At 53.4% G+C, this 27,257-nt stretch overlaps 1 protein-coding gene across 1 annotated transcript; it reads right to left on the reverse strand.

Annotated features, from left to right (window-relative positions):
* Window positions 1–21,763: 21,763 nt before the first annotated feature.
* LOC147084805 (uncharacterized) lies at window positions 21,764–24,440 on the reverse strand. The gene has a single exon (XM_085979518.1). The coding sequence runs from the start codon at window positions 24,165–24,167 to the stop codon at window positions 22,524–22,526; it is 1,644 nt and encodes a 547-aa protein (XP_085835644.1). The 5' UTR covers window positions 24,168–24,440; the 3' UTR covers window positions 21,764–22,523.
* Between the last annotated feature and the right edge of the window lie 2,817 nt (window positions 24,441–27,257).

The following is a 27,257-nucleotide window of genomic DNA, read 5'->3' on the forward strand; positions in this document are numbered from 1 at the left end:
GCTGATCTGCGACCTAACTCCACTTACCCGCCTTTGGCCCATATCCCTTAATACCTTCCGTTAACAAAAAGCTCTCAATCTCCAATTTAAAACTAACAATTGATCCAGCAACAATTGCCGTAGGTGGATGAGAGTTCCAAACTTCTCCCACTCTGTGTGTGTGTAGAAGTGTTTCCTAATTTCACTCCTGAAAGGTTTGGCTCTAATGTTTAGACTCTGCCCCCAGTCCTAGAATCCCCAACCAGCGGAAATAGTTTCCCTCTCTCTACCCTATCTGTTCCCCTTAATATCTTGAAAACTTCGATCAGATCGCCCCTTAACCTATTAAATTCTGGGGAATACAACCCTAGTTTGTGTAATCTCTCCTTGTAACTTAACCCTTGGAGTCCGGGTATCATTCTGCTAAACCTACGCTGCACTCCCTCCGAGGCCAATACAGGTAGACTATCCTTTATCCGAAAACCTCGGGACCAGCCGTGTTTTGGTTTCCGGAAAATTTCGGATTTCGGAAGGTATTTTATAAGACTGGGAAATTTGTCGGGGGTAGGGGTCGGCTGGGGGTCGGGGCGTCGGCAGGGGGTCGGGGGTGGGGGTCGTGCGCACAAGTTACGCTGAACGAAAACACTTTCGGTTTTCAGAGGATTTCGGTTTTCGGAAGTGTGGAAAAAGGATACACTATCCCTTATCCGAAAGGGTGGGGGGGGGGGATAAAAGAATATCGGACGGGCCGCTGTATTGTTGGGTTCACTCTCCCGGTACCTCCTTCACACTGCCCGGCTCGGCCTGCAATCTCCTACCCAGGAGGGAACTCTGTGACCCTCTGCCCTGCTCAGCGTAAGTCGTGCGCCACTCTGGTCATGTCGTGCGCACGACTTACGCTGAACGAAAAAACCTTCAGTTTTTAGAGGGTTTCGGTTTTCCGAAGTTCGGATAAAGGGTAGTCTACCTGTATATCCTTCCTAAGGTGTGGGGCTCAGAACTGCTCACAGGGCTCCAGGTGTGGTCTAACCAGGGTTTTGTACAGCTGCAGCATAACTTCGACCCCCTTGTATTCTAGTCCTCGAGATATAAAGGCCAGCATTCCATTAGCCTTTTTGATTTTTTTCTGTACCTGTTCATGATATTTTAATGATCTATGTACATGGACCCCCAAGTCTCTGGCCATCCACTGTTTTTGCCTTTCACCCTTTAGAAAGTCCCCTGTTCTATCCTTTTCAGGTCCAGAGTACATGACCTCACATTTGCCTACATTGAGATCCATTTGTCACAGTTTTGCCCATTCACTTAATCTGTCGATATCCCTTTGTCATTTTATGCTTCCATCTACACTGCCGATAATGCCGCCTATCTTTGTGTCATCGGCAAATTTGGAAATGTGGCTTTCTATGTCATCATCTAAGTCGTCAATAAACATCAAGCACTCCCAGGGCAGGTACAGCACGGGTTAGATACAGAGTAAAGCTCCCTCTACACTGTCCCATCAAACACTCCCAGGGCAGGTACAGCACGGGTTAGATACAGAGTAAAGCTCCCTCTACACTGTCCCATCAAACACTCCCAGGGCAGGTACAGCACGGGTTAGATACAGAGTAAAGCTCCCTCTACACTGTCCCATCAAACACTCCCAGGGCAGGTACAGCACAGGTTAGATACAGAGTAAAGCTCCCCCTACACTATCCCATCACACACTCCCAGGGCAGGTACAGCACGGGGTTAGATACAGAGTAAAGATCCCTCTACACTGTCCCATCAAACACTCCCAGGGCAGGTACAGCACGGGGTTAGATACAGAGTAAAGCTCCCTCTACACTGTCCCATCAAACACTCCCAGGGCAGGTACAGCACGGTTTAGATACAGAGTAAAGCTCCCTCTACACTGTCCCATCAAACACTCCCAGGGCAGGTACAGCACGGGGTTAGATACAGAGTAAAGCTCCCTCTACACTGTCCCACCAAACACTCCCAGGGCAGGTACAGCACGGGTTAGATACAGAGTAAAGCTCCCTCTACACTGTCCCATCAAACACTCCCAGGGCAGGTACAGCACGGGTCAGATACAGAGTAAAGCTCCATCTACACTGTCCCATCAAACACTCCCAGGACAGGTACAGCACGGGGTTAGATACAGTGTAAAGCTCCCTCTACACTGTCCCATCAAACATTCCCAGGACAGGTACAGCACGGGGTTAGATACAGTGTAAAGCTCCCTCTACACTGTCCCATCAAACACTCCCAGGACAGGTACAGCACGGGGTTAGATACAGAGTAAAGCTCCCTCTACACTGTCCCATCAAACACTCCCAGGACAGGTACAGCACGGGGTTAGATACAGAGTAAAGCTCCCTCTACACTGTCCCATCAAACACTCCCAGGACAGGTACAGCACGGGGTTAGATACAGTGTAAAGCACTCTTCTATTACATTGACAAGCATTAAGTGATGTTTTTTTTTTAAAGCAGACTTTATTTAGGCGAGAGAACTTGATAACCAGTCAGGTCATTTTTATTCATAAATAATTTCCAACAACATTCACACAAAAACCAAAATCTCTCGACATTCCCCCGGCGTCACATTGGACCTTGGGAAAGGCAGAGATTATAACTTGGGCCCAGGTAGCTGAAGGGGATGGGCAGCAGGAGCCAGTGATGGTACTGGAGTACACCTCCCAGGGACACTGTGCTCCCCCCTAGCGAAGGGACTCCGGTTCTCGCCTGGCATGTATCCCCGGTGAGGTACAGCCACGTTCCGAACTCTGCCCTCGGGTCAGAGGGCATCTCAGGTGGCCCCCCCACCCACCAACAAACAAACAAATGGAGGAGGGGATTTAATTTTCAAGCCTCTAAATATTTTGAGGCGGGACTCAGATTCCTGTGTTATAGAAACATAGAAGATAGGAGCAGGAGTTGGCCATTCGGCCCCTCGAGCCTGCTCCGCCATTCAACGAGATCATGGCTGATCATCCAAATTCAGTACCCTGTCCCTGCCTTCTCCCCATATCCCTTGATCCCTTTAGCCTTAAGAAATATATCTAACTCCTTCTTGAATATATTTAATGAATTGGCCTCCACTGCCTTCTGTGGTAGAGAATTCCACAGGTTCACCACTCTCTGGGTGAAGAAATTCCTCCTCATCTCTGTCCTAAATGGCTTACCCCTTATCCTTAGACTGTGACCCCTGGTTCTGGACTCCCCGACCATCAGGAACATCCTTCCTGCATCTAGTCTGTCTAGTCCTGTTAGAATTTTATAAGTTTCAATGAGATCCCCTCTCATTCTTCTAAACTCCAGTGAGTATAAGCCCAATCGACACAATCTCTCCTCATATGTCATTCCTGCCATCCCAGGTATCAGTCTGGTGAATCTTCGCTGCACTCCCTCCATGGCAAGAACATCCTTCCTCAGATAAGGCGACCAAAACTGCACACAATACTCAAGATGTGGTCTCACCAAGGCCCTGTACAACTGCAGCAAGACATCCTTGTTCCTGTACTCGAACCCTCTCGCTACGAAGGCCAACATACCATTTGCCTTCTTAACCGCCTGCTGCACCTGCATGCTTACCTTCAGCGACTGGTGCACAAGGACACCCAGGTCTCGTTGCACTTCCCCTTCTCCCAATCTATTGCCGTTCAGATAATAATCTGCCTTCCTGTTTTTGCCATCAAAGTGGATAATCTCGCATTTATCCACATTATACTGCATCTGCCATGCTTCTGCCCAATCACCCAACCTGTCCAAATCATACTGGAGTTTCTCGGCATCCTCCTCACAGCACACACACCCACCCAGCTTTGTGTCGTATAAACACTACCTTTGCCAGCGACTCCCATATCCCGTTAACAAATTTAAAAAAAAAGCCAATCTGCACACAGCAAGCTTCCACAAACAGCAATGTGATAATGACCAGATCATCTGGTTTTTAAGTGATGTTGATTAAGGGATAAATATTGGTCCAGGACACCGGGGAGAACTCCCCCCTGCTCTTCTTCGAAATAGTGCCATGGGAAGCTGAGGGGGCAGGTGGGGCTTCGATTTATCATCTGATCCGAGAGACGGCACCTCCGACAGTGCAGCGCTCCCTCAGTACTGCGCTGGAGTGTCAGCCTGGATTTTCGTGCTCAAGTCTCTGATCCCACAACCTTCTGACTCAAGTGTGTTACCAACAGAGCCACAGCTGACAACTTGGTAATGAATAACAACCTGCATTTATATAGCGCCTTTAACATAGTAAAACGTCCCAAGGTGCTTCACAGGAGCGATTATCAAACAAAATCTGCGAGCCACATATTAGGGTCAGGTGACCAAAAGCTGGGTCAAAGAGGTCGGTTTTAAGCAGCGTCTTAAAGGAGGAGAGAGAGGCGGAGAGGTTTAGGGAGGGAATTCCAGAGCTCAGGGCCCCAGGCAGCTGAAGGCACGGCCGCCAATGGTGGAGCGATGGAAATCGGGGATGCTCAAGAGGGCAGAATTGGAGGAGCGCAGAGATCTCGGAGGGTCGTAGGGCTGGAGGAGGTTACAGAGATAGGGAGGGGGCGAGGGGCCATGGAGGGATTTGAACAGGAGGATGAGAATTGTAGGGGCTGGAGGAGGTTACAGAGATAGGGAGGGGGCGAGGGGCCATGGAGGGATTTGAACAGGAGGATGAGAATCGTAGGGCTGGAGGAGGCTACAGAGATGGGCAGGGGGCGAGGGGCCATGGAGGGATTTCAACAGGAGGATGAGAATTGTAGGGCTTGGAGGAGGTTACAGAGATGGGGAGGGGTGAGGGCCATGGAGGGATTTGAAAAGGAGGATGAGAATTGTAGGGCTGGAGGAGGTTACAGAGATAGGGAGGGGGCGAGGGGCCATGGAGGGATTTGAACAGGAGGATGAGAATTGTAGGGGCTGGAGGAGGTTACAGAGACAGGGAGGGGGCGAGGGCCATGGAGGGATTTGAACAGGAGGATGAGAATTGTACGGCTGGAGGAGGTTACAGAGATAGGGAGGGGGCGAGGGGCCATGGAGGGATTTGAACAGGAGGATGAGAATTGTAGGGGCTGGAGGAGGTTACAGAAATAGGGAGGGGGCGAGGGCCATGGAGGGATTTGAACAGGAGGATGAGAATTGTAGGGCTGGAGGAGGTTACAGAGATAGGGAGGGGGCGAGGGCCATGGAGGGATTTGAACAGGAGGATGAGAATTGTAGGGGCTGGAGGAGGTTACAGATACAGGGAGGGGGCGAGGGGCCATGGAGGGATTTGAACAGGAGGATGAGAATTGTAGGGGCTGGAGGAGATTACAGAGATAGGGAGGGGGCGAGGGTCCATGGAGCGATTTGAACAGGAGGATGAGAATTGTAGGAGCTGGAGGAGGTTACAGAGATAGGGAGGGGGCGAGGGTCCATGGAGGGATTTGAACAGGAGGATGAGAATTGTAGGGCAGGAGGAGGTTACAGAGATAGGGAGGGGGCGAGGGCCATGGAGGGATTTGAACAGGAGGATGAGAATTGTAGGGCAGGAGGAGGTTACAGAGATAGGGAGGGGGCGAGGGCCATGGAGAGATTTGAACAGGAGGATGAGAATTGTAGGGCTGGAGGAGGTTACAGAGATAGGGAGGGGGGCGAGGTCCATGGAGGGATTTGAACATTAGGATGAGAATTGTAGGGCTGGAGGTTACAGAGATAGGGAGGGGGCGAGGGCCATGTAGGGATTTGAACAGGAGGACGAGAATTGTAGGACTGGAGGAGGTTACAGAGATAGGGAGGGGGTGAGGGCCATGGAGGGATTTGAACAGGAGGATGAGAATTGCAGGGGCTGGAGGAGGTTACAGAGATAGGGAGGGGGCGAGGGGCCATGGAGGGATTTGAACAGGAGGATGAGAATTGTAGGGCATGAGGTGGTTACAGAGATAGGGAGGGGGCGAAGGGCCATGGAGGGATTTGAACAGGAGGATGAGAATTGTAGGGCTGGAGGAGGTTACAGAGGTTGGGAGGGGGGTGAGGTCCATGGAGGGATTTGAACAGGAGGATGAGAATTGTAGGGCATGAGGTGGTTACAGAGATAGGGAGGGGGCGAGGGGCCATGGAGGGATTTGAACAGGAGGATGAGAATTGTAGGGGCTGGAGGAGGTTGCAGAGATAGGGAGGGGGCGAGGGGCCATGGAGGGATTTGAACAGGAGGATGAGAATTGTAGGGCATGAGGTGGTTACAGAGATAGGGAGGGGGCGAGGGGCCATGGAGGGATTTGAACAGGAGGATGAGAATTGTAGGGCTGGAGGAGGTTACAGAGATAGGGAGGGGGGCGAGGTCCATGGAGGGATTTGAACAGGAGGATGAGAATTGTAGGGGCTGGAGGAGGTTACAGATATAGGGAGGGGGCGAGGGTCCATGGAGGAATTTGAACAGGAGGTTGATAATTGTAGGGGCTGGAGGAGGTTACAGATATAGGGAGGGGGTGAGGGTCCATGGAGCGATTTGAACAGGAGGATGAGAATTGTAGGAGCTGGAGGAGGTTACAGAGATAGGGAGGGGGGCGAGGTCCATGGGGGGATTTGAACAGGAGGATGAGAATTGTAGGGCTGGAGGTTACAGAGATAGGGAGGGGGCAAGGGCCATGGAGGGATTTGAACAGGAGGATGAGAATTGTAGGGGCTGGAGGAGGTTACAGAGATAGGGAGGGGGCGAGGGCCATGTAGGGATTTGAACAGGAGGACGAGAATTGTAGGACTGGAGGAGGTTACAGAGATAGGGAGGGGGTGAGGGCCATGGAGGGATTTGAACAGGAGGATGAGAATTGTAGGGGCTGGAGGAGGTTACAGAGATAGGGAGGGGGCGAGGGGCCATGGAGGGATTTGAACAGGAGGATGAGAATTGTAGGGCATCAGGTGGTTACAGAGATAGGGAGGGGGCGAGGGGCCATGGAGGGATTTGAACAGGAGGATGAGAATTGTAGGGCTGGAGGAGGTTACAGAGATAGGGAGGGGGGTGAGGTCCATGGAGGGATTTGAACAGGAGGATGAGAATTGTAGGGCATGAGGTGGTTACAGAGATAGGGAGGGGGCAAGGGGCCATGGAGGGATTTGAAAAGGAGGATGAGAATTGTAGGGGCTGGAGGAGGTTACAGAGATAGGGAGGGGGTGAGGGGCCATGGAGGGATTTGAACAGGAGGATGAGAATTGTAGGGGCTGGAGGAGGTTACAGAAATAGGGAGTGGGGCGAGGGTCCATGGAGCGATTTGAACAGGAGGATGAGAATTGTAGGGGCTGGAGGAGGTTACAGAGATAGGGAGGGGGCGAGGGCCATGGGGGGATTTGAACAGGAGGATGAGAATTGTAGGGCTGGAGGAGGGTACAGAGATAGGGAGGGGGCGAGGGGCCATGGAGGGATTTGAACAGGAGGATGAGAATTGTAGGGCTGGAGGAGGTTACAGAGATAGGGAGGGGGCGAGGGGCCATGGAGAGATTTGCACAGGAGGATGAGAATTGTAGGGCTGGAGGAGGTTACAGAGATAGGGAGGGGGGCGAGGTACATGGAGGGATTTGAACATTAGGATGAGAATTGTAGGGGCTGGAGGAGGTTACAGAGATAGGGAGGGGGCAAGGGCCATGGAGGGATTTGAACAGGAGGGTGATAATTGTAGGGGCTGGAGGAGGTTACAGATATAGGGAGGGGGCGAGGGTCCATGGAGGAATTTGAACAGGAGGTTGATAATTGTAGGGGCTGGAGGAGGTTACAGATATAGGGAGGGGGTGAGGGTCCATGGAGCGATTTGAACAGGAGGATGAGAATTGTAGGAGCTGGAGGAGGTTACAGAGATAGGGAGGGGGGCGAGGTCCATGGGGGGATTTGAACAGGAGGATGAGAATTGTAGGGCTGGAGGTTACAGAGATAGGGAGGGGGCAAGGGCCATGGAGGGATTTGAACAGGAGGATGAGAATTGTAGGGCTGGAGGAGGTTACAGAGATAGGGAGGGGGCAAGGGCCATGGAGGGATTTTAACAGGAGGATGAGAATTGTAGGGGCTGGAGGAGGTTACAGAGATAGGGAGGGGGCGAGGGCCATGTAGGGATTTGAACAGGAGGACGAGAATTGTAGGACTGGAGGAGGTTACAGAGATAGGGAGGGGGTGAGGGCCATGGAGGGATTTGAACAGGAGGATGAGAATTGTAGGGGCTGGAGGAGGTTACAGAGATAGGGAGGGGGCGAGGGGCCATGGAGGGATTTGAACAGGAGGATGAGAATTGTAGGGCATCAGGTGGTTACAGAGATAGGGAGGGGGCGAGGGGCCATGGAGGGATTTGAACAGGAGGATGAGAATTGTAGGGCTGGAGGAGGTTACAGAGATAGGGAGGGGGGTGAGGTCCATGGAGGGATTTGAACAGGAGGATGAGAATTGTAGGGCATGAGGTGGTTACAGAGATAGGGAGGGGGCAAGGGGCCATGGAGGGATTTGAAAAGGAGGATGAGAATTGTAGGGGCTGGAGGAGGTTACAGAGATAGGGAGGGGGTGAGGGGCCATGGAGGGATTTGAACAGGAGGATGAGAATTGTAGGGGCTGGAGGAGGTTACAGAAATAGGGAGTGGGGCGAGGGTCCATGGAGCGATTTGAACAGGAGGATGAGAATTGTAGGGGCTGGAGGAGGTTACAGAGATAGGGAGGGGGCGAGGGCCATGGGGGGATTTGAACAGGAGGATGAGAATTGTAGGGCTGGAGGAGGGTACAGAGATAGGGAGGGGGCGAGGGGCCATGGAGGGATTTGAACAGGAGGATGAGAATTGTAGGGCTGGAGGAGGTTACAGAGATAGGGAGGGGGCGAGGGGCCATGGAGAGATTTGCACAGGAGGATGAGAATTGTAGGGCTGGAGGAGGTTACAGAGATAGGGAGGTGGGCGAGGTACATGGAGGGATTTGAACATTAGGATGAGAATTGTAGGGGCTGGAGGAGGTTACAGAGATAGGGAGGGGGCAAGGGCCATGGAGGGATTTGAACAGGAGGGCGAGAATTGTAGGACTGGAGGAGGCTACAGAGATAGGGAGGGGGTGAGGGCCATGGAGGGATTTGAACAGGATGATGAGAATTGTAGGGGCTGGAGGATGTTACAGAGATAGGGAGGGGGCGAGGGGCCATGGAGGGATTTGAACACGAGGATGAGAATTGTAGGGCATGAGGTGGTTACAGAGATAGGGAGGGGGCGAGGGGCCATGGAGGGATTTGAACAGGAGGATGAGAATTGTAGGGCTGGAGGAGGTTACAGAGATAGGGAGGGGGGTGAGGTCCATGGAGGGATTTGAACAGGAGGATGAGAATTGTAGGGCATGAGGTGGTTACAGAGATAGGGAGGGGGCAAGGGGCCATGGAGGGATTTGAACAGGAGGATGAGAATTGTAGGGGCTGGAGGAGGTTGCAGAGATAGGGAGGGGGCGAGGGGCCATGGAGGGATTTGAACAGGAGGATGAGAATTGTAGGGCATGAGGTGGTTACAGAGATAGGGAGGGGGGCGAGGTCCATGGAGAGATTTGAACAGGAGGATGAGAATTGTAGGGCTGGAGGAGGTTACAGAGATAGGGAGGGGGTGAGGGCCATGGAGAGATTTGAACAAGAGGGTGATAATTGTAGGGGCTGGAGGAGGTTACAGATATAGGGAGGGGGCGAGGGTCCATGGAGGAATTTGAACAGGAGGTTGATAATTGTAGGGGCTGGAGGAGGTTACAGATATAGGGAGGGGGTGAGGGTCCATGGAGCGATTTGAACAGGAGGATGAGAATTGTAGGAGCTGGAGGAGGTTACAGAGATAGGGAGGGGGGCGAGGTCCATGGAGGGATTTGAACAGGAGGATGAGAATTGTAGGGGCTGGAGGAGGTTACAGAGATAGGGAGGGGGCGAGGGGCCATGGAGGGATTTGAACAGGAGGATGAGAATTGTAGGGCATCAGGTGGTTACAGAGATAGGGAGGGGGCGAGGGGCCATGGAGGGATTTGAACAGGAGGATGAGAATTGTAGGGCTGGAGGAGGTTACAGAGATAGGGAGGGGGGTGAGGTCCATGGAGGGATTTGAACAGGAGGATGAGAATTGTAGGGCATGAGGTGGTTACAGAGATAGGGAGGGGGCAAGGGGCCATGGAGGGATTTGAAAAGGAGGATGAGAATTGTAGGGGCTGGAGGAGGTTACAGAGATAGGGAGGGGGTGAGGGGCCATGGAGGGATTTGAACAGGAGGATGAGAATTGTAGGGGCTGGAGGAGGTTACAGAAATAGGGAGTGGGGCGAGGGTCCATGGAGCGATTTGAACAGGAGGATGAGAATTGTAGGGGCTGGAGGAGGTTACAGAGATAGGGAGGGGGCGAGGGCCATGGGGGGATTTGAACAGGAGGATGAGAATTGTAGGGCTGGAGGAGGGTACAGAGATAGGGAGGGGGCGAGGGGCCATGGAGGGATTTGAACAGGAGGATGAGAATTGTAGGGCTGGAGGAGGTTACAGAGATAGGGAGGGGGCGAGGGGCCATGGAGAGATTTGCACAGGAGGATGAGAATTGTAGGGCTGGAGGAGGTTACAGAGATAGGGAGGGGGGCGAGGTACATGGAGGGATTTGAACATTAGGATGAGAATTGTAGGGGCTGGAGGAGGTTACAGAGATAGGGAGGGGGCAAGGGCCATGGAGGGATTTGAACAGGAGGGTGATAATTGTAGGGGCTGGAGGAGGTTACAGATATAGGGAGGGGGCGAGGGTCCATGGAGGAATTTGAACAGGAGGTTGATAATTGTAGGGGCTGGAGGAGGTTACAGATATAGGGAGGGGGTGAGGGTCCATGGAGCGATTTGAACAGGAGGATGAGAATTGTAGGAGCTGGAGGAGGTTACAGAGATAGGGAGGGGGGCGAGGTCCATGGGGGGATTTGAACAGGAGGATGAGAATTGTAGGGCTGGAGGTTACAGAGATAGGGAGGGGGCAAGGGCCATGGAGGGATTTGAACAGGAGGATGAGAATTGTAGGGCTGGAGGAGGTTACAGAGATAGGGAGGGGGCAAGGGCCATGGAGGGATTTTAACAGGAGGATGAGAATTGTAGGGGCTGGAGGAGGTTACAGAGATAGGGAGGGGGCGAGGGCCATGTAGGGATTTGAACAGGAGGACGAGAATTGTAGGACTGGAGGAGGTTACAGAGATAGGGAGGGGGTGAGGGCCATGGAGGGATTTGAACAGGAGGATGAGAATTGTAGGGGCTGGAGGAGGTTACAGAGATAGGGAGGGGGCGAGGGGCCATGGAGGGATTTGAACAGGAGGATGAGAATTGTAGGGCATCAGGTGGTTACAGAGATAGGGAGGGGGCGAGAGGCCATGGAGGGATTTGAACAGGAGGATGAGAATTGTAGGGCTGGAGGAGGTTACAGAGATAGGGAGGGGGGTGAGGTCCATGGAGGGATTTGAACAGGAGGATGAGAATTGTAGGGCATGAGGTGGTTACAGAGATAGGGAGGGGGCAAGGGGCCATGGAGGGATTTGAAAAGGAGGATGAGAATTGTAGGGGCTGGAGGAGGTTACAGAGATAGGGAGGGGGTGAGGGGCCATGGAGGGATTTGAACAGGAGGATGAGAATTGTAGGGGCTGGAGGAGGTTACAGAAATAGGGAGTGGGGCGAGGGTCCATGGAGCGATTTGAACAGGAGGATGAGAATTGTAGGGGCTGGAGGAGGTTACAGAGATAGGGAGGGGGCGAGGGCCATGGGGGGATTTGAACAGGAGGATGAGAATTGTAGGGCTGGAGGAGGGTACAGAGATAGGGAGGGGGCGAGGGGCCATGGAGGGATTTGAACAGGAGGATGAGAATTGTAGGGCTGGAGGAGGTTACAGAGATAGGGAGGGGGCGAGGGGCCATGGAGAGATTTGCACAGGAGGATGAGAATTGTAGGGCTGGAGGAGGTTACAGAGATAGGGAGGTGGGCGAGGGCCATGGAGGGATTTGAACAGGAGGGCGAGAATTGTAGGACTGGAGGAGGCTACAGAGATAGGGAGGGGGTGAGGGCCATGGAGGGATTTGAACAGGATGATGAGAATTGTAGGGGCTGGAGGATGTTACAGAGATAGGGAGGGGGCGAGGGGCCATGGAGGGATTTGAACACGAGGATGAGAATTGTAGGGCATGAGGTGGTTACAGAGATAGGGAGGGGGCGAGGGGCCATGGAGGGATTTGAACAGGAGGATGAGAATTGTAGGGCTGGAGGAGGTTACAGAGATAGGGAGGGGGGTGAGGTCCATGGAGGGATTTGAACAGGAGGATGAGAATTGTAGGGCATGAGGTGGTTACAGAGATAGGGAGGGGGCAAGGGGCCATGGAGGGATTTGAACAGGAGGATGAGAATTGTAGGGGCTGGAGGAGGTTGCAGAGATAGGGAGGGGGCGAGGGGCCATGGAGGGATTTGAACAGGAGGATGAGAATTGTAGGGCATGAGGTGGTTACAGAGATAGGGAGGGGGGCGAGGTCCATGGAGAGATTTGAACAGGAGGATGAGAATTGTAGGGCTGGAGGAGGTTACAGAGATAGGGAGGGGGTGAGGGCCATGGAGAGATTTGAACAAGAGGGTGATAATTGTAGGGGCTGGAGGAGGTTACAGATATAGGGAGGGGGCGAGGGTCCATGGAGGAATTTGAACAGGAGGTTGATAATTGTAGGGGCTGGAGGAGGTTACAGATATAGGGAGGGGGTGAGGGTCCATGGAGCGATTTGAACAGGAGGATGAGAATTGTAGGAGCTGGAGGAGGTTACAGAGATAGGGAGGGGGGCGAGGTCCATGGAGGGATTTGAACAGGAGGATGAGAATTGTAGGGGCTGGAGGAGGTTACAGAGATAGGGAGGGGGCAAGGGGCCATGGAGGGATTTGAAAAGGAGGATGAGAATTGTAGGGGCTGGAGGAGGTTACAGAAATAGGGAGGGGGCGAGGGGCCATGGAGGGATTTGAACAGGAGGATGAGAATTGTCGGGGCTGGAGGAGGTTACAGAAATAGGGAGTGGGGCGAGGGTCCATGGAGCGATTTGAACAGGAGGATGAGAATTGTAGGAGCTGGAGGAGGTTACAGAGATAGGGAGGGGGCGAGGGGCTATGGAGGGATTTGAACAGGAGGATGAGAATTGTAGGGCTGGAGGAGGTTACAGAGATAGGGAGGGGGCGAGGGCCATGGAGGGATTTGAACAGGAGGATGAGAATTGTAGGGGCTGGAGGTTACAGAGATAGGGAGGGGGCAAGGGCCATGGAGGGATTTGAACAGGAGGATGAGAATTGTAGGGCAGGAGGCGGTTACAGAGATAGGGAGGGGGCCAGGGGCCATGGAGAGATTTGCACAGGAGGATGAGAATTGTAGGGGCTGGAGGAGGTTACAGAGATAGGGAGGGGGCGAGGGTCCATGGAGGGATTTGAACAGGAGGATGAGAATTGTAGGGCTGGAGGAGGTTACAGAGATAGGGAGGGGGCGAGGGCCATGGAGGGATTTGAACAGGAGGATGAGAATTGTAGGGGTGGAGGAGGTTACAGAGATAGGGAGGGGGTGAGGGCCATGGAGGGATTGGAACAGGAGGATGAGAATTGTAGGGCAGGAGGAGGTTACAGAGATAGGGAGGGGGCGAGGGGCCATGGAGGGATTTGAACAGGAGGATGAGAATTGTAGGGGCTGGAGGAGGTTACAGAGATAGGGAGGGGGCGAGGGGCCATGGAGGGATTTGAACAGGAGGATGAGAATTGTAGGGGTGGAGGAGGTTACAGAGATAGGGAGGGGGGCGAGGGCCATGGAGGGATTTGAACAGGAGGGTGAGAATTGTAGGGCTGGAGGAGGTTACGGAGATAGGGAGGGGGCGAGGGCCATGGAGCGATTTGAACAGGAGGATGAGAATTGTAGGGGCTGCAGGAGGTTACAGAGATAGGGAGGGGGCGAGGGGCCATGGAGGGATTTAAACAGGAGGATGAGAATTGTAGGGCTGGAGGAGGTTACAGAGATAGGGAGGGGGGCGAGGGCCATGGAGGAATTTGAACAGGAGGATGAGAATTGTAGGGGCTGGAGGAGGTTACAGAGATAGGGAGGGGGCGAGGGCCATGGAGGGATTTGAACAGGAGGATGAGAATTGTAGGGGCTGGAGGAGATTACAGAGATAGGGAGCGGGCGAGGGCTATGGAGGGATTTGAACAGGAGGATGAGAATTGTAGGGCTGGAGGAGGTTACGGAGATAGGGAGGGGGCGAGGGCCATGGAGGGATTTGAACAGGAGGATGAGAATTGTCGGGGCTGGAGGAGGTTACAGAGATAGGGAGGGATTTGAACAGGAGGATGAGAATTGTAGGGCTGGAGGAGGTTACGGAGATAGGGAGGGGGCGAGGGCCATGGAGGGATTTGAACAGGAGGATGAGAATTGTAGGGGCTGGAGGAGGTTACAGAGATAGGGAGGGATTTGAACAGGAGGATGAGAATTGTAGGGGCTGGAGGAGGTTACAGAGATAGGGAGGGGGCGAGGGCCATGGAGAGATTTGAACAGGAGGATGAGAATTGTAGGGCTTGGAGGAGGTTACAGAGATGGGGAGGGGGCGAGGGCCATGGAGGGATTTGAACAGGAGGATGAGAATTGTAGGGGCTGGAGGTGGTTACAGAGAAAAGGAGGATGAGAATTGTAGGGGCCGGAGGAGGTTACAGATAGGGAGGGGGCGAGGGGCGATGGAGGGATTTGAACAGGAGGATGAGAATTGTAGGGGCTGGAGGAGGTTACAGAGATAGGGAGGGATTTGAACAGGAGGATGAGAATTGTAGGGGCTGGAGGAGGTTACAGAGATAGGGAGGGGTGAGGGCCATGGAGGGATTTGAAAAGGAGGATGAAAATTTTTTAATCGAGGCGTTGCTTACCAGGAGCCAATGTAGGTCAGCGAGCAGAGTTTTGGATGACCTCAAGTTTACGGAGGGTAGAATGTGGGAGGCTGGCCAGGAGTGCGTTGGAATAGTCAAGGGAAATAGGCGGTCTTCGTGATGGCGCGGATATGGGGCCAGAAACTCTGCCTCGGGTAACGGAAAGAGCAGGGGGGAGCGAGATTAATTGGAGAGCTTTCAAAGAGCCGTCAGAGGCACGATGGACCGAATAGCCTCCTTCTGCGCTGGATCATTCTATGATTCGAGGAGGGAGGCCGGGTAAGAGAGCGTTCGAGACACGGTAACGACGACACAGACTGCAGCTTCAACGGCGAGTGACATGGCCGAGGTAGCGGGCCGCAGCGCTGGCAGCGGGCGTGATGCAGCAAGCTCGGCATGCACAGGTCGCACTGACTGGCTGGATCCTCGCGCTGGCCGCGTGATGGAATCGAGGACCCGGGGCACTGACGGGAGCCGGTGAGTATTCTGGCTGATCCACCTCGACGCCGGAGAAACAGGCGGGAGACCTGGAGTACTGTGGACAGTTTTGGTCTCCTTACCTAAGGAATGGTGTACTTGCCTTAGAGGGAGTGCAACGAAGGTTCACCGGACTGATCCCTGGGATGACAGGGTTGTCCAAGGAGATTGAGTAGAATGGGCCGATAGATGTGATAGCAGAGCACTTGGAAAACAGTGACAGGATCGGACAAAGTCAACATGGATTTTCAAAAGGTAAATCGTGCTCGACTAATCTACTGGAATTTTTTTGAGGATGTAACTGGTAGAATAGATAAGGGGGAACCAGTGGATGTGGTGTATTTGGACTTTCAGAAGGCTTTCGATAAGATCCCGCATAAGAGATTAGCGTGTAAAGTTAAGGCACATGGGATATGGGGCAAGGTATTGACTTGGATAGAGAACTGGTTGGCAGACAGGAAGCAAAGAGTTGGAATAAACGGGTCTTTTTCCGAGTGGCAGGCAGTGACTAGTGGGGTACCGCAGGGATCGGTGCTAGGACCCCAGCTATTCACAATATATATTAATGATCTAGACGAGGGAACTAGATGTAATACCTCCAAGTTTGCAGATGACACAAAGCTGGGTGGGCGTGTGTGCTGTGAGGAGGATGCCGAAAAACTCCAGTATGATTTGGACAGGTTGGGTGATTGGGCAGATGCATGGCAGATGCGGTATAACGTGGATAAATGCGAGGTTATCCACTTTGGTGTCAAAAACAGGAAGGCAGATTATTATCTGAACAACAATAGATTGGGAAAAGGAGCAGTGCAACGAGACCTGGGTGTCCTTGCGCACCAGTTGCTGAAGGTAAGCATGCAGGTGCAGCAGGCGGTTAAGAAGGTAAATGGTATGTTGGCCTTCGTAGCGAGAGGGTTCGAGTACAGCATCAAGGATATCTTGCTGCAGTTGTACAGGGCCTTGGTGAGACCACACCTTGAGTATTGTGTGCAGTTTTGGTCGCCTTATCTGAGGAAGGATGTTCTTGCCATGGAGGGAGTGCAGCAAAGATTCACCAGACTGATACCTGGGATGGCAGGAATGGCATATGAGGAGAGATTGGGTCGATTGGGCTTATACTCGCTGGAGTTTAGAAGAATGAGAGGGGATCTCATTGAAACTTATAAAATTCTAACAGGACTAGACAGACTAGATGCAGGAAGGATGTTCCCAATGGCAGGGGAGTCCAGAACCAGGGGTCACAGTCTAAGGATAAGGGGTAAGCCATTTAGGACAGAGATGAGGAGGAATCTCTTCACCCAGAGAGTGGTGAACCTGTGAAATTCTCTACCACAGAAGGCAGTTGAGGCCAATTCATTAAATATATTCCAAGAAGGAGTTGGATATATTTCTTAAGGCTAAAGGGATCAAGGGATATGGGGAGAAGGCAGGGACAGGGTACTGAATTTGGATGATCAGCCATGATCTCATTGAATGGCGGAGCAGGCTCGAGGGGCCGAATGGCCGACTCCTGCTCCTATCTTCTATGTTACTCTCTGGAGTTTAGGAGAATGAGAGGTGATCTCATTGAAACGTATAAGTTTCTGAGGGGGATTGACAGGGTCGATGCTGAGAGGCTGTTTCCCCCTGGGCTGGAGAGTCTCGAACCAGGGGTCACAGTCTCAGGATAAGGGGTCGGCCATTGAGGACTGAGATGAGGAGGAATTTCTTCACTCAGAGGGCGGTGAATCTTTGGAATTCTCTGCCCCAGAGGGCTGTGGAGGCTCAGTCGTTGAGTATATTCAAGGATGAGATCGATAGATTTTTGGACTCTCGGGGGAATCGAGGGATATGGAGATCGGGCGAGAAAGTGGAGTTGAGGTCGAAGATCAGCCATGATCTTACTGAATGGCGGAGCAGGCTCGAGGGGCCGTCTGGCCGACTCCTGCTCCTATTTCTTACGTTCTGATGAAACGGCAGTGGGATAAAACCCCAGCAGGCAGTACAGCGGAGATCGGCAGGACTCAGACTAAATAAACACAGTGGGCCATCACTCGACCCAATTGGCAGATATCCTCGCAGGCAGAAACACAGCAGTGACAAGAGTCCCTGACCAGGGTGGATGGAAGTCCAATTTCAAAATGTGTGGACGACACCGAATTGGGGGGTGCAGTTAACACAGAGGACTATGACAAAATGCAGGAAGACATTAATAAACTTGCAGAATGGGCGTGTCATTGGCAAATGAACTTCGATATAGAGGAGTGCGAGGTGGCCCATTTTGGTAGGAAGGATAAGGAGGCCACCTACTCCCGGGAATGAGAGTCTAACTGGGGCAGAGGAACAGGGGGATCTGGGAACACAGATACACACATCACTACAAGTGGTGACGCAGGTTAAGAAGGCCGGAAAAAACAAAAACAAGCACTGGGGTTAATTTCTAGAGGGATAGAATTGAAAAGCGGAGAAGTTGTCAAACTTGTATCAGACCTTGGTTAGAACGCACTTGAAGCACTGTGCACAGTTCTGGTCTCCATATACCTTGGTTAGACCACACTTGGAGCACTGTGCACAGTTCTGGTCTCCATATCCCTTGGTTAGACCACACTTGGAGCACTGTGCACAGTTCTAGTCTCCATATACCTTGGTTAGACCACACTTGGAGCACTGTGCACAGTTCTGGTCTCCATATTCCTTGGTTAGACCACACTTGGAGCACTGTGCACAGTTCTGGTCTCCATATACCTTGGTTAGACCACACTTGGAGCACTGTGCACAGTTCTGGTCTCCATATACTTGGGTTAGACCACACTTGGAGCACTGTGCACAGTTCTGGTCTCCATATACCTTGGTTAGACCACACTTGGAGCATTGTGCACAGTTCTGGTCTCCGTATACCTTGGTTAGACCACACTTGGAGCACTGTGCACAGTTCTGGTCTCCATATACTTGGGTTAGACCACACTTGGAGCACTGTGCACAGTTCTGGTCTCCATATACCTCGGTTAGACCACACTTGGAGCACTGTGCACAGTCCTGGTCTCCATATACCTTGGTTAGACCACACTTGGAGCACTGTGCACAGTTCTGGTCTCCATATACCTCGGTTAGACCACACTTGGAGCACTGTGCACAGTCCTGGTCTCCATATACATCGGTTAGACCACACTTGGAGCACTGTGCACAGTCCTCATCTCCATATACATCGGTTAGACCACACTTGGAGCACTGTGCACAGTCCTCATCTCCATATCCCTTGGTTAGACCACACTTGGAGCACTGTGCACAGTCCTCATCTCCATATACATCGGTTAGACCACACTTGGAGCACTGTGCACAGTTCTGGTCTCCATATTATAAAAAGGATATAGAGGCACTGGAGAGGGTGCAAAAAAGATTTACTGGACTGATACCAGAACTGAGAGATTATAACTCTCAGGAAAGATTGAACAGGCTGGGGCTCTTTTCTCTAGAAGAGAAGGCTGATAGAGATCGTTAAGATTATGAAAGGGTTCGATAGGGTAGACGTAGAGATGATGTTTCCACTTGTGGGGAAGACCAGAACTAGGGGCCATCAATATAAGATGGTCACTAATAAATCCAATCGGGAATTCAGGAGAAACTTCTTTACCCAGAGAGTGGCGAGAATGGGGAACTCGCTACCACAGGGAGTGGTTGAGGCGAATGGCAGAGATACATTTAAGGGGAAGCTGGATAAACATACGAGGGAGAAAGGAATAGAAGGATATGCTGATAGGGTGAGAGGAGGCTCGTGTGGAGCACAATCACCGGCACGGGCCGAACGGCCTGTTTCTGTGCTGTGAATACTACGCACGCGGCTGCCTATCGGGTGCGTGGTTGCTATAATTAATGCTTCAATACAAGGTACAGTCGAGGGCAGAAATTCTGCTGGTCTTTTCTTTCTCAAACAAAGCATTAAAACTTGCTGACGCCAGCCTCTCGGCAGCGAGTACTAACACCACTGTGCCAGCCAACGAGTTGGAGGCGGGCCGGCACTGACAGCAAACAGAGTCTATTTAAAGAGTCACTGTGAACTACAGCAAACAGAGCTCATGACCGAAGCTACAGCAACGTCTCCCGATAATAGCGGGGTCATTTCTCCAGCGGAATGCGGCGAGTGGCGGGTAGTTACACGATATAAATGACGTGCGTGAAGTGAATCCTAGTCACTCGCAGCAGTGCGATCCAATCACCTCCATTCCAACCGGGACTTGTAGCACTGTATGCAGCCCTAGACACCCGGACCCATTAACGAATGAAATTCTTCACCCAGAGGGTGGCGAGAATGGGGAACTCGCTACCACAGGGAGTGGTTGAGGCGAATAGCAGAGATGCATTTAAGGGGAAGCTGGATAAACATACGAGGGAGAAAGGAATAGAAGGACATGGTGCTGGGGTGAGATGAAGAGGGGTGGGAGGAGGCTGGTGTTGACGGGGTGAGATGAAGAGGGGTGGGAGGAGGCTGGTGTTGACGGGGTGAGATGAAGAGGGGTGGGAGGAGGCTGGTGTTGATGGGGTGAGATGAAGAGGGGTGGGAGGTGGCTGGTGTTGACGGGGTGAGATGAAGAGGGGTGGGAGGAGGCTGGTGTTGACGGGGTGAGATGAAGAGGGGTGGGAGGAGGCTGGTGTTGACGGGGTGAGATGGAGAGGGGTGGGAGGACGCTGGTGTTGACAGGGTGAGATGAAGAGGGGTGGGAGGAGGCTGGTGTTGACGGGGTGAGATGAAGAGGGGTGGGAGGAGGCTGGTGTTGACGGGGTGAGATGGAGAGGGGTGGGAGGAGGCTGGTGTGGATGGGGTGAGATGAAGAGGGGTGGGAGGAGGCTCGTGTGGAGCTGAAACACCGGCACGGACCAGTTGGTGTTCTATGTAATGAGGCAGAATCTCTCTCACTGGACTGTACACCAGGAGCCACGTGACAGTAATCATGAGTTGGGACACACATGATATTGGCTGTGGACAGGCTGAGGCGAACGCTCAGTTTTATCCTTGTAACCATCCCACCGCTCAACTCCCCGCCCCTCTGGGCAACAGAAAACCCGAGAGCCAGGAAGTTATCGTTCAACCTTTATAAAACACTGGTTCGTCCCCAGCTGGAGTATTGGGTCCAATTCTGGGCACCGCACTTTAGGAAGGATGTGAAGGCTTTGGAGAGGGTGCAGAGGAGATTGACCAGAATGGTACCAGGGATGAGGGACTTCAGTGATGTGGAGAGACTGGAGAAGCTGGGGTTGTTCTCCTTAGAGCAGAGAAGGTTAAGGGGAGATTGACCAGAATGGTACCAGGGATGAGGGACTTCAGTGATGTGGAGAGACTGGAGAAGCTGGGATTGTTCTCCTTGGAGCAGAGAAGGTTAAGGGGAGATTGACCAGAATGGTACCAGGGATGAGGGACTTCAGTGATGTGGAGAGACTGGAGAAGCTGGGGTTGTTCTCCTTAGAGCAGAGAAGGTTAAGGGGGAGATTGACCAGAATGGTACCAGGGATGAGGGACTTCAGTGATGTGGAGAGACTGGAGAAGCTGCGATTGTTCTCCTTAGAGCAGAGAAGGTTAAGGGGGAGATTGACCAGAATGGTACCAGGGATGAGGGACTTCAGTGATGTGGAGAGACTGGAGAAGCTGGGATTGTTCTCCTTGGAGCAGAGAAGGTTAAGGGGGAGATTGACCAGAATGGTACCAGGGATGAGGGACTTCAGTGATGTGGAGAGACTGGAGAAGCTGGGGTTGTTCTCCTTGGAGCAGAGAAGGTTAAGGGGGAGATTGACCAGAATGGTACCGGGAATGAGGGACTTCAGTGATATGGAGAGACTGGAGAAGCTGGGATTGTTCTCCTTGGAGCAGAGAAGGTTAAGGGGAGATTGACCAGAATGGTACCAGGGATGAGGGACTTCAGTGATGTGGAGAGACTGGAGAAGCTGGGATTGTTCTCCTTAGAGCAGAGAAGGTTAAGGGGGAGATTGACCAGAATGGTACCAGGGATAAGGGACTTCAGTGATGTGGAGAGACTGGAGAAGCTGGGGTTGTTCTCCTTAGAGCAGAGAAGGTTAAGGGGGAGATTGACCAGAATGGGACCAGGGATAAGGGACTTCAGTGATGTGGAGAGACTGGAGAAGCTGGGGTTGTTCTCCTTAGAGCAGAGAAGGTTAAGGTGAGATTGACCAGAATGGGACCAGGGATGAGGGACTTCAGTGATGTGGAGAGACTGGAGAAGCTGGGATTGTTCTCCTTAGAGCAGAGAAGGTTAAGGGGAGATTTGATAGAGTAAATAAGGAGAAACTGTTTCCAGTGTCAGGCGGGTCGGTAACCAGAGGACACAGATTGCAGGGATACGGGAGAGCGCGCGGGGGAGTGGGACTAACTGGATTGCTCTTCGAAAGAACCGGCACAGACTCGATGGACCGAATGGCCTCCTTCTGCACTATATTATTCTAGAAGTCATGTTTGTGAAACAGTTTTCGTTTTATTTTCCACTTTTTTTAATTTTTTTTTTTTTATTTACAATCGGTTTTAGTTTCTTTTAACAAGGCAGGGGAGAGAAAAAGACAAAAAACAGTAATAAAAACCCACTACCCAAGCAGGGCATCTCAACGTACCCTGTCCTGCAATCGCCAGACTTGCTGCCCGGAAGTGACGCCGTCTCCCGGACACTGGCGGGGTGACCTACTGCCTCAGCACCTCGCGGGGCCCCCGCTTCACCCTGATCTTCCCCCCCCCCACACAGACGTGACTCCTCGCTGGGGTCTGGTTCCAGGAGGCCGCTCCTGCTGTGCGAGTCGGAGCCGCCAATTGACCCAATGAAAAAGGCGTATCTTTGCGCAGAGGCGCGAGACTCGCCGCCGCGCGCGAGTGGCTGAGGCGGAGAGCTGATGCGCACACGAGGGGAGCAGGACGGGAAGAGGGGAGCTCGTGTGGAGCATAAACACCGGCCCGGAGCAGTTGGGCTGAACGGCCTCGTCGCTGGGCCTTGGATATCTACGGGTCCTGGACGCCGTCGTCAGTCAGGCGGCATAGCGTGCAACTCTCCCCCTCTGCGGTCAAACACACCGCCGCAACTCAGTGCCGCGGCGACGGGCGAGGCTGCGGAGGGTCAGAGGCGTGTCGCAGGAGGGGAGAAGGTGGTGTGGTCGAAGCCGGCGCCAGGCCTTGTGCTGAGGGAGTCCCCCCAGGCCGGACGAAGGCCCACCACACCCCCCCCCCCGCTCACACGTGCGATCGCTGGTGCACGGAGAGGGAGGAGGAGGTGGCGAAGGACTTGGAGCACAGCCCGCACTGGAAGGGCCGCTCGCCGGTGTGGACCCGGCGGTGGTTCAGCAGGCTGGAGGACTGGGCGAAGGCCTTGTGGCAGGTCGGGCACTGGAAAGGTTTCTCGCCAGTGTGGGTGCGCTGGTGGTTGAGCAGGGTGGAGAGCTGGGTGAAGGAGCGGCCGCAGGCCTCGCAGCGGTGGGGCTTCTGGCCCAGGTGAATGCGCTGGTGGTTGAGCAGGGTGGAGAGCTGGGTGAAGGAGCGCTCGCACAGCTCGCAGCGGAAAGGCCTCTCCCCGCTGTGCGTGCGCTGGTGCTTCAGGACGTCCGACGACTGGCTGAAGGCCCGGCCGCAGGTCTGGCACTGGAAGGGCTTGTGCCCGGCCTGGGGGCGCCGGTGGTTGACCAGGCTGACCTCCTCGCAGCGGAAAGCCTTCTCCCCGGCGTGGGTGCGCTGGTGCCGCGAGAGGAGAGAAGGGCTGCTGAAGCTCTTGAGGCAGACGGGGCACTGGAGTGGCTCGGGGCGGGGGGCGGCCGGCTTGGCGGCAGCGGCGGCGCCGCGGGTCTTGCCGCCGCGGGATTTGCCGCCGCGGTAGGGCATCTCGCCCGCGTGCGCCCGCTGGTGCAGGCCCAGCGACGACTCGTAGGCGAAGCGCTTGTGGCAGACGTCGCACTGGTAGGGCCGCTCGCCGGCATGGGAGCGGCGGTGGGCGGCCAGCTGGGCCGGCTCGGCGAAGCCCCGCTGGCAGACGTCGCAGCGGAAGGGGCCCTCGGCCGCGTGCGAGCTGCGGTGGGTCACCAGCTCGGAGGAGGAGCCGAACTCCTCGCCGCAGGCCTGGCAGCGGAAGGGCGGTCCAGCGGCCGGTGGCGGCTGCTGCGGTGGCTGGGGCCGAACCTCCTCGGCCGGCGCCCGCTGTGGCTCGGCGCCACCGGCGGGGACATCCTCCCCGGCCGCGGGCTGCTGCTCGGAGTGTTTCTCGTCAGTGTGCGTACGCTGGTGGTTGAGGAGCACGGAGGACTGGGCGAAGGAACGCTCGCAGCTCGGGCACTGGAAGGGCCGCTCCCCGCTGTGCGTGCGCTGGTGGGTCAGGAGGGTGGAGGACTGCGCGAAGGAGCGGGCACACAGCTCGCAGCGGAAGGGCCTCTCCCCGGTGTGGGTGCGGCGGTGATTGAGGAGGGTGGAGGACTGGGCGAAGGAGCGGGCGCACACGTCGCAGCGGAAGGGCTTCTCCCCAGTGTGGGTGCGCTGGTGACTCAGGAGGTCGGAGGACTGGGCGAAGGAGCGGTCGCAGGTCTGGCAGCTGTAGGGCCGCTCCCCGAGGTGGGCCCGCTCGTGGACCAGGAACCATGACAGCTGGGCGAAGGTCTTGTCGCAGAGGGAACAGGTGAAGAGCCGGTCTCGGGGGCAATGCCGGCGCCGGGTGGGGAGGCCGGCCCGTTTCTTGCTGCCCTGCGGAATTGAAGCGCGCTCAGGCGGCTGGAGCGAGCAACCTTCCTGGGGTGCGTCCCGCGGCTCCGCCTCCTCCTTCACGTCCTGCGGCTCTCCCTCGTCCTCCCCGTCCCGCGAGTCCTCCCCGTCCCGCGAGTCCACCTCGTCCTTCATGTCTTGCGAGTCGGCCTCGTCCTCCGTCTCCCGCGACTCCGCCCCGTCCCACGAGTCGGCCCTCGTCTCCGTCTCCCGCGACTCCCCTTCGTCCTCCGAGGCAGACGCGGCCTGCGACTCCGCCTCGCGGCGACGCTCGACGCCGTCTCCGGCCTTCCCGTCGGACGATTGTCGCGGCTTTGTCCGGAGCGAGCGAACCTGGGGTGGAGGAATCCGCCGGCTGACCGCCTCTCTTGTGAAGAACCTTCGCCCGGGAGTGGTCCCCGGAGCCGCCGTGTGTCAACGTCCTGCCTTCACCCAACGGGGTGGCCAGCACTCTCCATACTCCCGCGATAACAAGGCTACAAACGAGTCCACACGTTCGTTCTGCAGGACAAGAACAACATTTCTTTACAGTCCTTTATATTCAGTTATTCTATATATAAACCCTCTGAGCCCCTCGATTAGATTCCAGCCTGTAACTCCCTCCCGGGTATCTGTTATTCTATATATAAACCCCCCGAACCCCTCGATTAGATTCCAGCCTGTAACTCACTCCCGGGTATCTGTTATTCTATATATAAACCCCCCCGAACCCCTCGATTAGATTCCAGCCTGTAACTCCCTCCCGGGTATCTGTTATTCTACATATAAACCCCCCCGAACCCCTCGATTAGATTCCAGCCTGTTAACTCACTCCCGGGTATCTGTTATTCTATATATAAACCCCCCACCGAACCCCTCGATTAGATTCCAGCCTGTAACTCACTCCCGGGTATCTGTTATTCTATATATAAAACCCCCCGAACCCCTCGATTAGATTCCAGCCTGTAACTCACTCCCGGGTATCTGTTATTCTATATATAAACCCCCCCGAACCCCTCGATTAGATTCCAGCTGTAACTCACTCCCGGGTATCCATTATTCTATATATAAACCCCCCCGAACCCCTCGATTAGATTCCAGCCTGTAACTCACTCCCGGGTATCTGTTATTCTATATATAACCCCCCGAACCCCTCGATTAGATTCCAGCCTGTAACTCACTCCCGGGTATCTGTTATTCTATATATAAACCCCCCCGAACCCCTCGATTAGATTCCAGCCTGTAACTCACTCCCGGGTATCTGTTATTCTACATATAAACCCCCGAACCCCTCGATTAGATCCAGCCTGTAACTCACTTATCTGTTATTCTATATATAAACCCCCCACCGAACCCCTCGATTAGATTCCAGCCTGTAACTCACTGCCGGGTATCTGTTATTCTATATATAAACCCGCCGAACCCCTCGATTAGATTCCAGCCTGTAACTCACTCCCGGGTATCTGTTATTCTATATATAAACCCCCCCGAACCCCTCGATTAGATTCCAGCTGTAACTCACTCCCGGGTATCCATTATTCTATATATAAACTCCCCCGAACCCCTCGATTAGATTCCAGCCTGTAACTCACTCCCGGGTATCTGTTATTCTATATATAAACCCCCCGAACCCCTTGATTAGATTCCAGCCTGTAACTCCCTCCCGGGTATCTGTTATTCTATATATAAACCCCCCGAACCCCTCGATTAGATTCCAGCCTGTAACTCACTCCCGGGTATCCATTATTCTATATATAAACCCCCCCGAACCCCTCGATTAGATTCCAGCCTGTATCTCACTCCCGGGTATCCGTTATTCTATATATAAACCCCCCCGAACCCCTCGATTAGATTCCAGCCTGTAACTCACTCCCGGGTATCTGTTATTCTATATATAAACCCCCCAAACCCCTCGATTAGATTCCAGCCTGTAACTCACTCCCGGGTATCTGTTATTCTATATATAAACCCCCCGAACCCCTCGATTAGATTCCAGCCTGTAACTCACTCCCGGGTATCTGGTATTCTATATATAAACCCCCCGAACCCCTCGATTAGATTCCAGCCTGTAACTCACTCCCGGGTATCTGTTATTCTATATATAAACCCCCTGAACCCCTCGATTAGATTCCAGTCTGTATCTCACTCCCGGGTATCTGTTATTCTATATATAAACCCCCCCGAACCCCTCGATTAGATTCCAGCTGTAACTCACTCCCGGGTATCCATTATTCTATATATAAACTCCCCCGAACCCCTCGATTAGATTCCAGCCTGTAACTCACTCCCGGGTATCTGTTATTCTATATATAAACCCCCGAACCCCTTGATTAGATTCCAGCCTGTAACTCACTCCCGGGTATCTGTTATTCTATATATAAACCCCCCCGAACCCCTCGATTAGATTCCAGCCTGTAACTCACTCCCGGGTATCCATTATTCTATATATAAACCCCCCCGAACCCCTCGATTAGATTCCAGCCTGTATCTCACTCCCGGGTATCCGTTATTCTATATATAAACCCCCCCGAACCCCTCGATTAGATTCCAGCCTGTAACTCACTCCCGGGTATCTGTTATTCTATATATAAACCCCCCAAACCCCTCGATTAGATTCCAGCCTGTAACTCACTCCCGGGTATCTGTTATTCTATATATAAACCCCCCAAACCCCTCGATTAGATTCCAGCCTGTAACTCACTCCCGGGTATCTGTTATTCTATATATAAACCCCCCGAACCCCTCGATTAGATTCCAGCCTGTAACTCACTCCCGGGTATCTGGTATTCTATATATAAACCCCCCGAACCCCTCGATTAGATTCCAGCCTGTAACTCACTCCCGGGTATCTGTTATTCTATATATAAACCCCCTGAACCCCTCGATTAGATTCCAGTCTGTATCTCACTCCCGGGTATCCGTTATTCTATATATAAACCCCCCGAACCCCTCGATTAGATTCCAGCCTGTAACTCACTCCCGGGTATCTGTTATTCTATATTTTAACCCCCCCAAACCCCTCGATTAGGTTCCAGCCTGTAACTCACTCCCGGGTATCCGTTATTCTATATATAAACCCCCGATTAGATTCCAGCTTGTAACTCACCCCCGGGTATCTGTTATTCTATATATAAACCCCCCTGAACCCCTCGATTAGATTCCAGCCTGTAACTCACTCCCAGGTATCTGTTATTCTATATATAAACCCCCCTGAACCCCTCGATTAGATTCCAGCCTGTAACTCAC

The sequence above is a fragment of the Somniosus microcephalus genome, unplaced genomic scaffold (assembly GCF_052327205.1).
Source record: "Somniosus microcephalus isolate GS21.2 unplaced genomic scaffold, FLI_Smic_1.0 unresolved_chr9, whole genome shotgun sequence".
Classification (NCBI taxonomy): Eukaryota; Metazoa; Chordata; class Chondrichthyes; order Squaliformes; family Somniosidae; genus Somniosus; species Somniosus microcephalus.

Excerpts from the sequence above, each read along its gene's own strand:
- LOC147084805 (XM_085979518.1), bottom strand. The coding sequence starts at position 24,167 with ATGAAGGACGAGGTGGACTCGCGGGACGGGGAGGACTCGCGGGACGGG.